Genomic DNA, 13,899 nt, shown 5'->3' with positions numbered 1-13,899 from the left:
GTAATATCCATTGTCCTCTGAAGGAATTATTAGTTACTATGGAAAAGAAAAGAGACATATTTTTAAGGTACCGACAGCAAATAAACTCCCCTCCACTGTAAAATATATAAACAACTGGGGGTACTACCAAGCAAAAAAATTCAAATGTCAGAAAAAAGCATTCTAGAAAAACTTTTTGCAATTTACTTGTGAAATTATTTGCCTGAGATTAATGTTTATGTTACAATTTCCTGATTTCTGGAGAAGCATCATATTTAATCAGAAGTATTGCAAATGAAAAACTTACATTTTTCCACATACAGTGTTTATGAATGTAACAGTTAAGAGTTGGCATTTTTTTAGAAATTGAAATATATTATTAATTTTACTTTTTCCATATATTGGAGCTAATCTATTTGGTTTTTCATGTTGTAAACAGTGTTTTGTTTTTGGCAGTTAGAAACTCATAGGCCTTAAATATTATGCCTATAATACCTAGTGGATAAAGTGGCCTTGATTATGAATTTATTTTATAGACTAATTTACATATTTATATCTTATATCTTATTAGATATCTTATTGAATTCAAACTCTTTAATTCCATTCTGTCCACAATAGCAAGTTCCCAACAGAACTTTACTAAACTGAAGAAAAAAGACTAAATGAATAAATACTCATTAATAGCAAGATTAGTAAAGATTAATATGTTGTTTCTGATATAGTACTTAACTAATTCATCTACCTAATAAATACCTAGGATTTAATTATAGGTTATAAATTTTGTTTCAATTTTAGAGACAGCTCCTAATGTACTTACCTGCTGTTAGGTGTCTGGGGTGCTTTCCTGTGATTTGGATCTAAGTAAATAAGGAAATAATACTTTCATTTTGATAAAATGCAACCTGATAAAGTTATTTTTTTTATTTTTAATGAACGTTTCTTCCTCTTTCCTTCAAAATAATAGTAAGAAAGAAATATCTACCAAACATCTATGTTTATACTCTTTATTACCAAAGTCAAAATAAAATTCTTGGGACTCTTTTCTAATTTTTATATCTATAGATTAATCTCTAATACTCTAACCAAAAGAATTAGAGAAAAAAGAATAAATTAAAGAGAAATTTAAAGAGGTTTATTGACAAGAGAAAATAATATAGATAGTAAGATTAGTGAGATAATTCAGTGATAAGTGATATAATTTTACTCTTCCCATCCTTTCCTTACCTCTGCTATCTTATATCTTCAGAATGTAAAGTAGGTTTTTCCTACTACTCTGTGAAACACACTTCTTAAATATATGTGAACAACACAGAAGTTAAGGTTGCCAACCCCCACATAGTCAGAATCCATGTATAACACTTTAACTCCCACAAAATTTAATTACTTAATAGTTTACTGTTGACTGGAAGCCTTACTGATAATATAAACAGTCGATTAACACATACCTTATATTTTATATGTATTATATACTGTATTCTTATAATTAAGTAAGCTGGAGAAAAGAAAAATTATTAAGAAAGTAATAAGGAAAATACATTTGCAATATTGCACTATATTTATTTTAAAAATTCATTTTAAGTGGATCTGCTTAGTTCAAATCCATATTGTTCAAAGGTTAACTGTAGTTAGTTTTCCCCCAAGCCAATTTAGAAATCTAGACTTATGAGTCTACTGACATGCACAACCCATTAGATATCCATCATTTTAAAAAATTCTTATTTTAGTAATGTTATAACACAAAGAGCTTGTTCTACCAATATCTCCTACCAGCTTTTCAACTGAAAAAAAAAAAATTTAAAATAGAAGTTTAAAAAGAACAGAAGAAAAAAATCTAATAGGCGCTATAATAATAAAAGCACAGCAACTATACCTAGCTTATTAAATTTAAATGAAAGAATATTCAAGGATGTTTTTCTGGTATATGCTAAACACAAACTGGACAAATGGATTAATGTTCCAAATTATATTCTTCAAATGCAATATATAATGTCCTATGAATGATGTCCTTGACTATCCCTCAATCCAGTTGAACACCATTTCTAGAAGAGGATGATTACATGAACCTCATATTCTATGAGAGAGGGGACTCCAATTAGAATAGTTATAATATTAATTGTATATGTGAAGTTCAAGAGAATCACTTATTCAATAAGTTAGTATTTTTGCACATGTACTCTGCTAGGTGCTAACGCTAAATTGGTTAGCAAAGACACATGGCCATTACCTTCAAGTGGTATCAGAGTATAGAGGGAAAGTAATGCTTCTAGGTAAGCGAAGGGCTGGAAGAATTACAGTGTTTGAGCATTATATCACAAATCCCATGAAAGGGAATGGAGATAATAAAATCAGCTCTTTTTTCATAATTAGTTGAGAAAATGTAACTAACATCTATAAGAGGTTATGATGTTAGAAGACATCTAAAAATAACAGAGAGAATCAAGGATGTAGAAATTCCATAGCTTCTCTAATGGAGGAAAGGACTTCATCAGAAAGGACAGAAACTAGAAATGTTATGGTATAGCCTGAAAATTTAACCCATGGCTATAAAGGATATTCTGGAAAACTAGTGGATTGAAAGTAACTAAAAGAAGACACTTGGAAAAATATCAGACCTTACGAGAAAACTAAACTCTCTAAGGAAGAAGGAAAGGTGAGCAGACCAGTATTTGATGATTTCAGAGGGATCACAAGGCCACAACTGTGGAGCATGGGAAACTGAAAACTTAAGAAAAATTCAGAGAACCCTTGTTAACACAACTTTGGGCTGTTGAGGGGCTATGAGAAGCAAAGAATTTTAGTGTGCTTATGACACCATCTCTTTGATAAACTCCTCCTAAATGGAGTTCACTCAGTTGTTTATACTGAGGTTATAGAGGCAAATGTAATCTGAACCAAAAAAAATTTCCCTTTATGCATCTCAACAGAAAGGATGTAAAAATCCTCTGCTTATGAGTTAGTTCCACAAAATAGTTATAGAGACCTTGCCTCATTAGATTTAACTAGTTTTTCCTATGTACCAATAAAGTAAGCAATCAATAAAAATTCAGTCAGCTGAAGAAAAAAGACTCATTCCTAGAATGGAAAATATTAAAAAATTATCTTTAGGGCTTTATCAATTGTGGCTGCTTAAAAAATATTAAGCAATTATTTATTTGTTCATTCTTATTTTCAAGGTACACTTATTTATGAGAAACACTTCCTAAATTTCTTACCTGCTGGTATATGTTTGAGCACTACTTTCTGACCTGGATCTAAATAAAAATATAAGATAAAAATAATGTCTAACAGTTATATTAAGAAACTTGACTATATTAAAAATGAAGATCAGGACATTTTACACCAAAACTAACTTAACACCTAGGACATGCAAAAAAATATTATTCTTATTTACCCAACATCAAGTGTAACATATAACGCAAAACTTACGTTCTCCAGTGGGGAAAAGTATCTACATAGCAGAGATGCATTTTTTTCTTAATCACCTCTAAGCATAATATGTAAGTTTGATGATGAATGCCTAAATTTGGCTGTCAGGCTTCAAGTTAGCTTTTCAAATTCACTGATATGTAAATTGTCACATTTTGCAAATTAAAACACATTTATTTACTTCTGGGCGATCCATCAGCATGAAATGACAGGAAAAACTTCCACTTTCTATTCCCTTAAGTAAAGCTTTCCCTCTCCGTTCCACAGAAATGCTGAAGAAAATAGTATAAAAATCTAATACCCAATGGAGGTTGACAGCTAGAAAGGCTTTTCCTTCTGTTAGTAAAAAATGAAGAAACTAGAAGTTCAGAGGGAAAACAGGAGCAAAAGCTGAATGATTACAAGGGAATATGAATTACTCACACCGTAATAAACATGGTTTTACTAACCCTAGCTTGGAAGGAGTTGAAGCAGGTATTTAAACATTAGAAAGCTAAAAGAAACCCCAGGACCAGTAGTCCTAAGTGGGGATAAGAAAAGTTATGGCTACTGGGAATGCAACAGTTAAGTTGTCTTAGTTACGTGGATGGAAAAAGATTACCTAGAGATGTAAAACCTCAGGTCTGCAATATGTATAAAGCACAGGACCTCAATTCCTTAATTCTACTACCCACAAATTTGAACCAGTTATGTATAGAAAATTCTGAAACATTCATGCTTCAAGACAGGCAAATCTAAAACATTCCCCTCTTCCTAATGTATGCCTACAACTCAGAACATGCAGAATTCCCATGAGACCATTGTTCCTGAGGATGACACTGCTTACAAGTGTAAATTACAAACTACTGGGTAAAAAAGGAAATTGAAATCAAAATGAGAAAACAGTTCAGGAATGAATAATGAACAAACTAATTGATAAATATGTTGTTAAATCCTAGTAAGTATTCATTTAATGCAATAACAATAACAATGACTAACGAAAAGGAAATCATGTAGGTAAAGAATCTAGAAGTTAAAAGTCAAATGACAATATGTGAGAGATTAATAATTGAATTTCTCTATTAGATGACCTAAAATCCTTCTGTTTTTAGGAAAAGACTGGAAATATTAATTGAATTGAAGTATTTAAAAATTAATTATGGGGCGCCTGGGTGGCTCAGTGGATTAAGCCTCTGCCTTCGACCCAGGTCATGATCTCAAGGTCCTGGGATCGAGTCCCGCATCCGGCTCTCTGCTCAGCGGGGAGTCTACCTCTCTCTCTCTCACTCCTGCCTCTCTCCCTACTTGTGATCTCTCTCTCTCTCTGTCAAATTAAGAAAAATAATAATTAATTAAAAAAATAAAAAAATAAAAATTATGTTTAAGTGACATTAATATAACCATTCTGGGATTCATTCCTTTCTGCATTCCTCGACTTCAACAGCCTTTCCCACTAAATTTCCACCAGATAAAGATCATTCCAAAAAAAAGAACTGACCTGAAAACTATAGTGTAGATGTTATGTTAGTAAAGTGCAGCAACAGTATCAAGTGACATTATTAAAACTTAAGTGAAAACTTATCCAGAAATATTTCCCTAGTACACATCAAGCCAAAAGGCTAGACCAGTAGATTAACATCCCAAATTATACTACACCAACTGAAATGTACTTTTTCCTGTAATTAATGGTATCATTCCTCACTCAGTCTAGGCAGATAATGATCCTAGAAAAGATGAATTATGTCAATAGGTTTTTAGGATAAGACATATGAAAAAAGAAATGAGAGCAATTTAACTTATTTATTTGACAGAGAGAGAACAAGTAGTCAGCACAGCAGGCAGAGGGAGGGGGAGAAGCAGGCTCTCCACTAAGCAACAAGCCTGAGATGCGGCTAGATCTGGGGCTAGATCTGGGGCTCAATCGCAAGACCCTGGGCTCATGACCTGAGCCCAGTGCAGCTGCTTAACTGACTGAGCCATCCAGGCGCCTCAAAATGAGAGCGGTTATAACATTACTTATATGGATGTGTATGTGTGTGTATGTGTCAATGTATTTTATGTTTTTAAGTTTTTCTATTTGTCAGTGTGAGTGTGTGTGCGCGCAGGAGCGCACACCCCTGGGCAAGGGAGAGGAGTGGAAATTAAAAGTAATCATTCATTCATTCATTCAGCAAATATTTATTGAGCATTTACCGTATGCCAAGAACTCTACTACATGCTGGCTATACAGTGCTGAGCAAGATAATCATAGCTTTTATTTTCTAAGATAACAGTATAAGACTTATGTCCAAGATGAGGAAAAAGTAACTGAGAATTGCTGTATTTGAGTATCATATGATAAGTCCCTGACATACAAAGGAGATGTTGTTGTTGTTGTTGTTGTTGTTGTTGTTGTTGTTGTTATTAATTGAAAATCAATTTTTTAGTTTGGTGATAGTAACTCATGACTTCAAAGTGTCATGATAAAGAGAAGACCAGGGGCACCTGGGTGGCTCAGTGGATTAAAGCCTCTGCCTTCGGCTCAGGTCATGGTCCCAGGGTCCTGGGATCGAGCCCCGCACTGGACTCTCTGCTCAGGGAGTCTGCTTCCTCCTCTCTCTGCCTGCCTCTCTGCCTACTTGTGATCTCTGTCTGTCAAATAAATAAATAAAATCTTTAAAAAAAAAAAAAAAAAAGAGAAGACCATAATAGTAAAAGAGAGATAAAGGATAAGAAAGGGAGGCATTCTCATTGAAGAAAAAAGCCTTCTTCTAGAATAAGACAAATTATATAACCATGTTGTGCAGCCTAGAAAATTTACTCTGTAGATTTGGAAGTGTTTTAGACTAGCAATGGACTTAGAAGAACATACAAGTAATAACACCAGCTCCCCATACAAGTAAATAAAGCCTTAAGTCAGAGAGAGAGGAGTGAAAACTCCTACTAAACATTTCATATCTGCAGAAAGACCCCAAACCCCAAAATTGTAAGTGTGGGAAACTAAAGACTTACTGTTTTATTATACAGAAATATCAACCTTTCAGGAAATGGACAGAAATCTAATTAAAACTACTTTGTGATCCTGAGAGGCTATGGAAGATGTAGAATTATTGTTTCTTTATGATGTTTCTCTTCAGCAAAATTTTCTTAAGTGACCAGAATAAGGATTCACTCAGTTGTTCATGAATTTTATACTGAATTTCTAGTTGCAAAATCTCCAAATACAGAAGTAAACTTCCCTAATTATGAGTTAGCTCTGTAACCATTTCACCAATCATTTATTCCTTCGTTTCCAAAAAATAAACTCCCAACATACATTAACAAACTGAAAGGAAGAAGACATTGATTTTTCTACACAAATAGTCATTAGTTACTAGACTGGCAAATACTAATGGGTTATTTTTGGTGTAGTACCTTACCAATTGTTACTGCTCAATTAATATCTAGCAATTTATTATTGATAGTTTGTTCATCTTATTTTAACACATACTTATTTTAAGAAATACATCCTAATTTACTTACCTGGCTGTATCTATTTGGCTGCTGCTTTCTGATCCGGATCTAAATGAGAGTGAAAGTAATGCTTCTAGGTTAATACTAAAAAAATTTGCCTCCATAGATAATAAATGAACGTTAGACTATTTTGTGACCTATGTTAACTCTTTTATACCTCTAATTACCACTAATGAGTAATTTTAAAAGACTACTAAGTTAGGCTATGCAAAGAAATAATATCCTAATTTACACATGTACCAATCCATAAAGAATATAAATTTCAAATCTCCAATAGGGAAAGGAGCAAGAAAACAGCTTAGTTTTTCTCCTTACTACTTCTCAGCATAGAATATATGCTTGACTTTGAATGCCTGATTCTGGCCTGCAGGTTCCAATCAAATGCTTTAACAACAGATAAATTACAGGTCATGATTTAAAACGCTCACTGACTCCTGGACAATTAGGCAGACTGGGCTGACAGGGCAGTTTCCCCCTTCTATTCCACACAGAGAAATAGTGAAAAAATAAGAATAAAACCCACAAAATTACTAATCAAAATTTAAGAGAAGAAAATGAAATTTCTGATGATAGTTTTAAAAAGAGAGAAATTAGAAACATGAAATGTAAATAGGAACTAAAGCTGAGTGACTCTGGAGAGCTATGTGAGTTAGTCATCCACATTAGCCTATAAGGAGTTGAGATCTCCTGGAAAGCTGGGATTGACTTCTTTCCCTAAAATTGGAAGCCATGAAAGGAGGATAGTAAAAGCTATTACCATTAATCTTTGAGATGCAGCAGGGAAATTGCTTCAGAAGAAGACATACAAATGGCTAACAGACACATGATAAACTGTTCATCATCATTAGCCATCAGGGAGATTCAAATCAAAAGCACATTGAGATACCACCTTACACCAGTAAGAATGGCCAAAGTTAACAAGAAACAACAAGTGTTGGAGAGGATGTGGAGAAAGGGGAACTCTCTTACACTGTTGGTGGGAATGTAAGTTGATATAGCCACTTTAGAAAACAGTGTGGAGATTCCTTAAGAAATTAAATATAGAGCTACCCTATGACCCTGCAATTGCCCTACTGGATATTTACCCCAAAGATACAGATGCAGTGAAAAGAAGGGCCATATATACCCCAATATTCATAGCAGCAATGGCCACAATCGCCAAACTGTGGAAGAAGCTGAGATGTCCTTCAAAAGACAAATGGATAAAGAAGATATAGTCCATATATACAATGGAATATTATACCTCCATCAGAAAGGATGAATACCCAACTTTTGTATCAGCATGGATGGGACTGGAGGAGATTATGCTGAGTGAAATAAGCCAAGCAGAGAGAGTTAATTATCACATGGTTTCACTTACTTGTGGAGCATAAGGAATAACGGAGGACATTAGGAGAAGGAAAGGAGAAGTGAGTTGGGGGAAATCAGAGGAGGAGACAAACCATGAGAGACTGTGGACTCTGAGAAACAAACTGAAGGTTTTGGAAGGGAGGGTGGTGGGGGGATGGGTGAGCCTGGTGGTGGGTATTAAGGAGGGCACGTATTGCATGGAGCACTGGGTGTGGTGCATAAACAATGAATCTTGGAACACTGAAAAATTAAAATAAAATTAATTTTTAAAAAAAGAAGTGTAGATAGAAAAGGATCACCTAGAGACATAGAAACTCTAAGTGCTTAAAATGGTTTAGGGATGTGGATATAAAAAATATCACATAGAAAAACAGGAACCTCAAGCCTTACCAACTTTAGGTTAGGATACCAGTCCATGCTTCCTATGAATTCTAGATCTCCAGGTGTAACAAGTGTAAAAATGTATGACTTAGGAGTGTAACATATGAAATAATCTCCACAAGGAAGATTTTATAAAGCAGGACACACAGAAATCTCATGAGATAATCATTGTTGCTTAGGCAACCTTAAAATCAAAGAAGAAAGCCACTAAGAGTTAATGTCCACAGCTAGAGAAAAGTAAAGAATTCATATATGAAAAATTATAGGTAACAAACAAACTTTAAAAAAAGAATGTTTAGGAGTTCCATAGAGATCAATAAAGGAAAATAATTCATTAAATAAGAAATTAAAGAACTGGGAAAAAAATTGTTGATTTTTAAACTGTTTAGGGAAATCACCCAGAACACTTGATAAACAGAAATGTAATAGAATATAAAAAGACAAGTTAAGAAACATGAAGTAATTCAGACAGAGAGGATTTATTATGAAGGAGGTTCAATATTTGAAAAGAAAACATCTAGGACTTTTCTAAAATGAAGAAAGTTGTGAGTCTTCTCACTGAAAGAAAATACTGAGTCCAGTTCACAAGTTAAAAAGAAAAATCTCTACCAGAATATATTATAATGAAATAATAACTCTAGGGACAAGAAAAAAAATAGAAGCTTTGTTAGGCAGAATTCTAGAGATTGCTTCCTAAGATCTCCATTCTTTGGTTTTCCAAACATTCTTCTGAGTACTTAAAAGTTTTGCAAGTGTAATTATAGCTCCAAATCAATTGACTTTAAAATACAAAGATTATTTTTGTGGGTCTGACACAATCAGGTGAGCCTTCAAAAGTAGAGTTAGTCTCCTGCTGGCAGAGAAGGAAGGAAGAGGAAGTCAAAGCCTAAGGAAGACCTTAATGCCCTATTTTCTTTGAAAATGAAGGGAGAAACAATGCAGGCAGCCTCTGAGAGTAGAAAGGGGCCTCCAACAGACAGCCAGTAAGGAAACAGATAATTCAGACCCATAGTTGTAAGAAATTTGTTTCTGTTTACAGAGCTAGGAACACAGCCTGGCCTTTAGGCCTTCTGGTCAGGCTTGTGACAACCCAGCCAAATCTGCCTGATTCCTTTTTTTTTTTCTTTTTCTTTTCTTTTCTTTCTTTTTTTTTTTTTTTTTTTAAAGATTTTATCTACTTATTGAGAGAGAGAAAGGGAGAGCACCTGCATGCATGTACAAGTAGAGGGAAGACCAGAGGGAGAGAAAGAGACTCTCAAGTAGACTCCCTGCTGAATGCAGAGCCCAACCCAGGACTTATCTCACAACCCTAAGATCATGACCTGAGCTGAAATCAAGAGTCCCATGTGTAAGGACCTATTTAGAAACTGTCCCTGCTCCCCTTCTCCCAGGGGATTTACTTGGAGACAAGTCCCGGAAACCAGCTTCAGGTAACAAAGCCCAGATACAAGGGTGGGTCAGGCCAGGTGGAGACATCCGATCAGTGGGGGGATGCATACTGTCTCCCTGGTTACCAAGGAGTATGGGCCCCGCCCTTTGGGTGCCAATCCCAATCAAGATGTTCAAATGGGCTGGTTCAAATATCTACTAGGGTAAATTGTAACTCAATTGGTCACCTAGCATCACTGTGGAGTTTCCTGTGTGTGTTACGATCTCATTGGCCACCTGTGAGTGGCCAGGCCCGACTGCATGGCCTTTGCCCTTAAAAGCTAGACTGTGAAACAGAGATGGGTCGCCATCTCTTGTAAGAAGTGAGGCCCCGGACATTCGGTTAGATTCTTGATGCTTGGCGTGAAATAAAGCTTGACCTTCGCTTTGTATCAGTCTCGCTCCTTTAATCATGGACCCATTATTGGGGCATAACACCATGCTTTATTGACTGAGTCACCCATGTACCCCATCCACCTGGATTTCTAACTTACAACATCTTTGACAGAATAAGTGAATATTGTTTTATGTCACTAAGTGTGTGGTAATATTAACATATTACGGCGAAATACGAAGAAGAATACAAAAGAAATACAAAGAAATACAAAGCCTACTACATATAAAATTCCTATTAACCACTAAGGAATAAATGAATAAACACACTGACAGATGTTTATCATCATCATCATTATCATCAGTAAGGCCAGGCTACACTGACATACCTTCAAACAGCTGAGGCAAACTGATCTCAATTAGAAGTCCACACTACATAGACTCACATTCAAGAGTGAAAATAAAGACAATTTCAGGTGGATAAGAAAAACAGCTTAATACACAGAGACTCACTGATGGAAATTCTAAGAGTTGTACTTCCCCAAATGGGAGAGTGAACATAAAAAGATGGAGCAAAATTCAAAAGGGAATAGTGAACAAATAAAGTGGTAAATATGTAGTGAAATCCTGGTATGTTTTGACTAAATACAACAATCACAATGACAATGATAATTATGACTTGTTTGCAGCAGGTTAAAATTCAGGAGTAATTAAATACCAAATACTAATAATATGGAACAGTTGGGAAAAATGTATAGGGATAATGGGCGAACATCAATATGTGGTTAGAAATTGTAAGTGTTCATTATATCTGAAATTGTAAAATTAACATTGAATTTTAATTAAATAACAATAAAATAATTCAATCATTAAAGAATATCACTTAAAGACTATAACTAGAACACATAATGACTAAATTAATAGAAACAAAGAAAAAACAATGAAAGTACAATTGATGTAATAGACTACAAGATAGTGGAAAAATAATATATTGACCAAGTATGATAAATAGAACAAAAAGTAAATAAAATGGTAGAATTTACTCTAAATATATCAGGAAACATAGAAGTATATAACCATATTAAATTCAACTATTGAGAAACTCTGGAGATTATACATTTTTAAATTCCATTGGCAGGTTGTTTTTAAGAAACTAACTTAAATAAAAGATTGAAAGTAAAAGAACTGAAAAGTTGCATTATGTAAATCTAACAAATAGAATGTTCATATAGCAATTATAAAACAGTAAGGACTGAATTCATGGCTAAGAAACAATAACAGGGACAAAATACTAACAGCACAGTTAGGTCAATATAATTATTTCTTCCCAATCCACAATTACTATAGATTTTACCTGAGAAATGCCAGCTATTTGCTTATTTATTTACCCAAGCAAACATGAATATAACCCAAGTTGGGCCATTTCTAGGCACTATATAGCCTTTTTCTTTACTAATTATATACATCCTATTTCTTAGTAGAGTTGGCTATTTTCATCCTTGTTTCCTGAGTAGACTTCCAATAAACATTAAGTGAATAAAAGACTACTAAAAATTAATTGCTATAAATTAGTAGTCTGCTTTTCAGTGTATTACTTTACCACTTGTATCTGTTCAATTGATATCTAAAAATTATGAATTATTAATTCATTCTTAATTTATAACATGTGTTTTATGATAGTTTCTAATTTACTTACCTGCTAGCAAATGTGTGAGTGCTGCCTTCTGAGCTGGATATTAAAAAAATGAAAAATAGCACCTTATGTTAGTCCTAAAAATGTCTTGCCAAGTACATGAATAAAAAGGTCATTTTATAAGCAGTGTTACCTCTTTTACAAGACTAGTTACCAATAAAGAAAATAATGTTCAAGATCACTGAACAAAGGTAGAAATAAATAATGTTCTTATTTCCCCATATACCTCATCCACAAAGAGTGTAAATTTCAAATCCCACAGTGAGGAGACTATCAAAAAGGCACAGATTTGCTTTTTCCTTATCTCTTCTGAACACAGAATACAGATTTGACTCTGAGTCCCTGATTCTGAACCACATACCCCAACTTTTAACCCTTTTTCATTGATCTTGAAAAAAAATGTTACATTTTATGAATTTAAAAAACCCATACTGGCTTCTAGACAATTGGCAAAGTGAGCGGGCAGTGCAGTTTCCCTCTTTACATTCCTCATAACACAGAGAAGTGCTGAAAACAGTAACACAAACATTGAATACATAACTGGGGTTAACAATAAGACTTCTCCTGGTGCTAGTAAAAATGAAGAAACTGAGAATTGAAATGGTAAACAGGAGCTAAAACTGAATAACTGCCAGGGCACCTAAATCAGTAATAACACCTTTCAAACTAGAGATTTAATAGCTCTTCCTCAGAAGGAGTTGAGGTTCCAGGCCTTTGCATGTGGGGAAACTGAGTTCCTTAATTAAACCTGGGAGCCATGACGAGCCATATCACCCTTGAAACATGGATAATAAAAATTCTGACCTGTGGCCTTTGAAATGCAACAGGATAATGAGGATATGTAGATGGGGGAAAATGCATCACTGAGAGAAGTAGGAATCCCAAGCCTCCAAAAAGTGTAATTTTAGGATTCCAGTTCACACTCCTACAAATTCTTGAACACCATGCATAGCAATTATTTTTAAATATTTTTGATTGATGAAGAAAGCAAAAATGAAACAATCCACATGTATTTATATTCAACACAGAACATGCAGAATTCTCAAAGGAAAATCATACACACTGAAGATAAAAGGGTCTATGATTACAAACCACTAGGAGTTAATGTCAACACCCACAGCAAAATAATGAATTCACACACCAAAAAAACAAAAATGATTAATAAAAGTTTATATAAGAATATTTTAAATCTCCATAGAGCTCTTTGCAAGAACAGAATCCACAAATCTTAACAGAATAGTGATGGCAGAACTAGTGTAATGAAAGAAAAATCTAACACAATACAAGATTTAGGTAAACATGAATGCGGTTACAAACCATAAAGGCATACTTCCAATTCTGACCAAAATGGAGTAACAGACACAATTTACCCTCCTGCCTAACACAACTGAAAATGCAGACAAAATTTATGAAACAGTGATTTTCAGACATTGAATAGTAGACAACACAGGATAGCGATTTCTGTAAGAGGGGAATAAAAGAGCTGAGACACTTATGATTGACCCTTCTTATTGCCTGGTGAGAGCTTCCAGGCTATCACACAGCCAGGAGGACCCAGGAAAAACCCAGAAATCTCCTTAAGTTGAGCTAATAGAACTGGGGTTCTAGCAAGGACAAAGCATTAGAATTCACAGAGAAAATACCAGGGAGGGAAAGAGCTGCCTAGAGAGAGCTCCTGTGATATGTGGAGGGTCCTTCTTGAGTCTTCTGCAAAGTACTGATCACTGAATGCAAGTGAGGAAACTACTTAAGCCAGAGAAAAATTATTTGAAATTGAGCAATCTTTTGTGCTTACATGGGGACAAGAATAGCTTGTGTTCCCACCACCTGACTTTTAA

General features: G+C 34.4%; 1 protein-coding gene across 1 annotated transcript in view; it reads right to left on the bottom strand.

Moving 5' to 3' along the window:
* Positions 1–802: 802 nt before the first annotated feature.
* Positions 803–13,899, bottom strand: part of LOC111144478 (ADAM metallopeptidase domain 32) — a 192,555-nt gene continuing 179,458 nt past the window's right edge. Inside the window, exons 22-25 of the mRNA XM_022498780.1 lie at positions 12,065–12,097; positions 6,886–6,960; positions 3,192–3,230; positions 803–836 (exon numbers count right to left, since the gene is read on the bottom strand). Coding sequence (XP_022354488.1) covers positions 803–836; positions 3,192–3,230; positions 6,886–6,960; positions 12,065–12,097 — 181 coding nt within the window. The remainder of the gene's footprint in view (positions 837–3,191; positions 3,231–6,885; positions 6,961–12,064; positions 12,098–13,899) is intronic.

This window comes from Enhydra lutris, unplaced genomic scaffold, assembly GCF_002288905.1.
Source record: "Enhydra lutris kenyoni isolate GAN:26980312 unplaced genomic scaffold, ASM228890v2 scaffoldscaffold11, whole genome shotgun sequence".
Classification (NCBI taxonomy): domain Eukaryota; kingdom Metazoa; phylum Chordata; class Mammalia; order Carnivora; family Mustelidae; genus Enhydra; species Enhydra lutris.
This window is presented reverse-complemented; position numbering and strand designations above follow the sequence as displayed.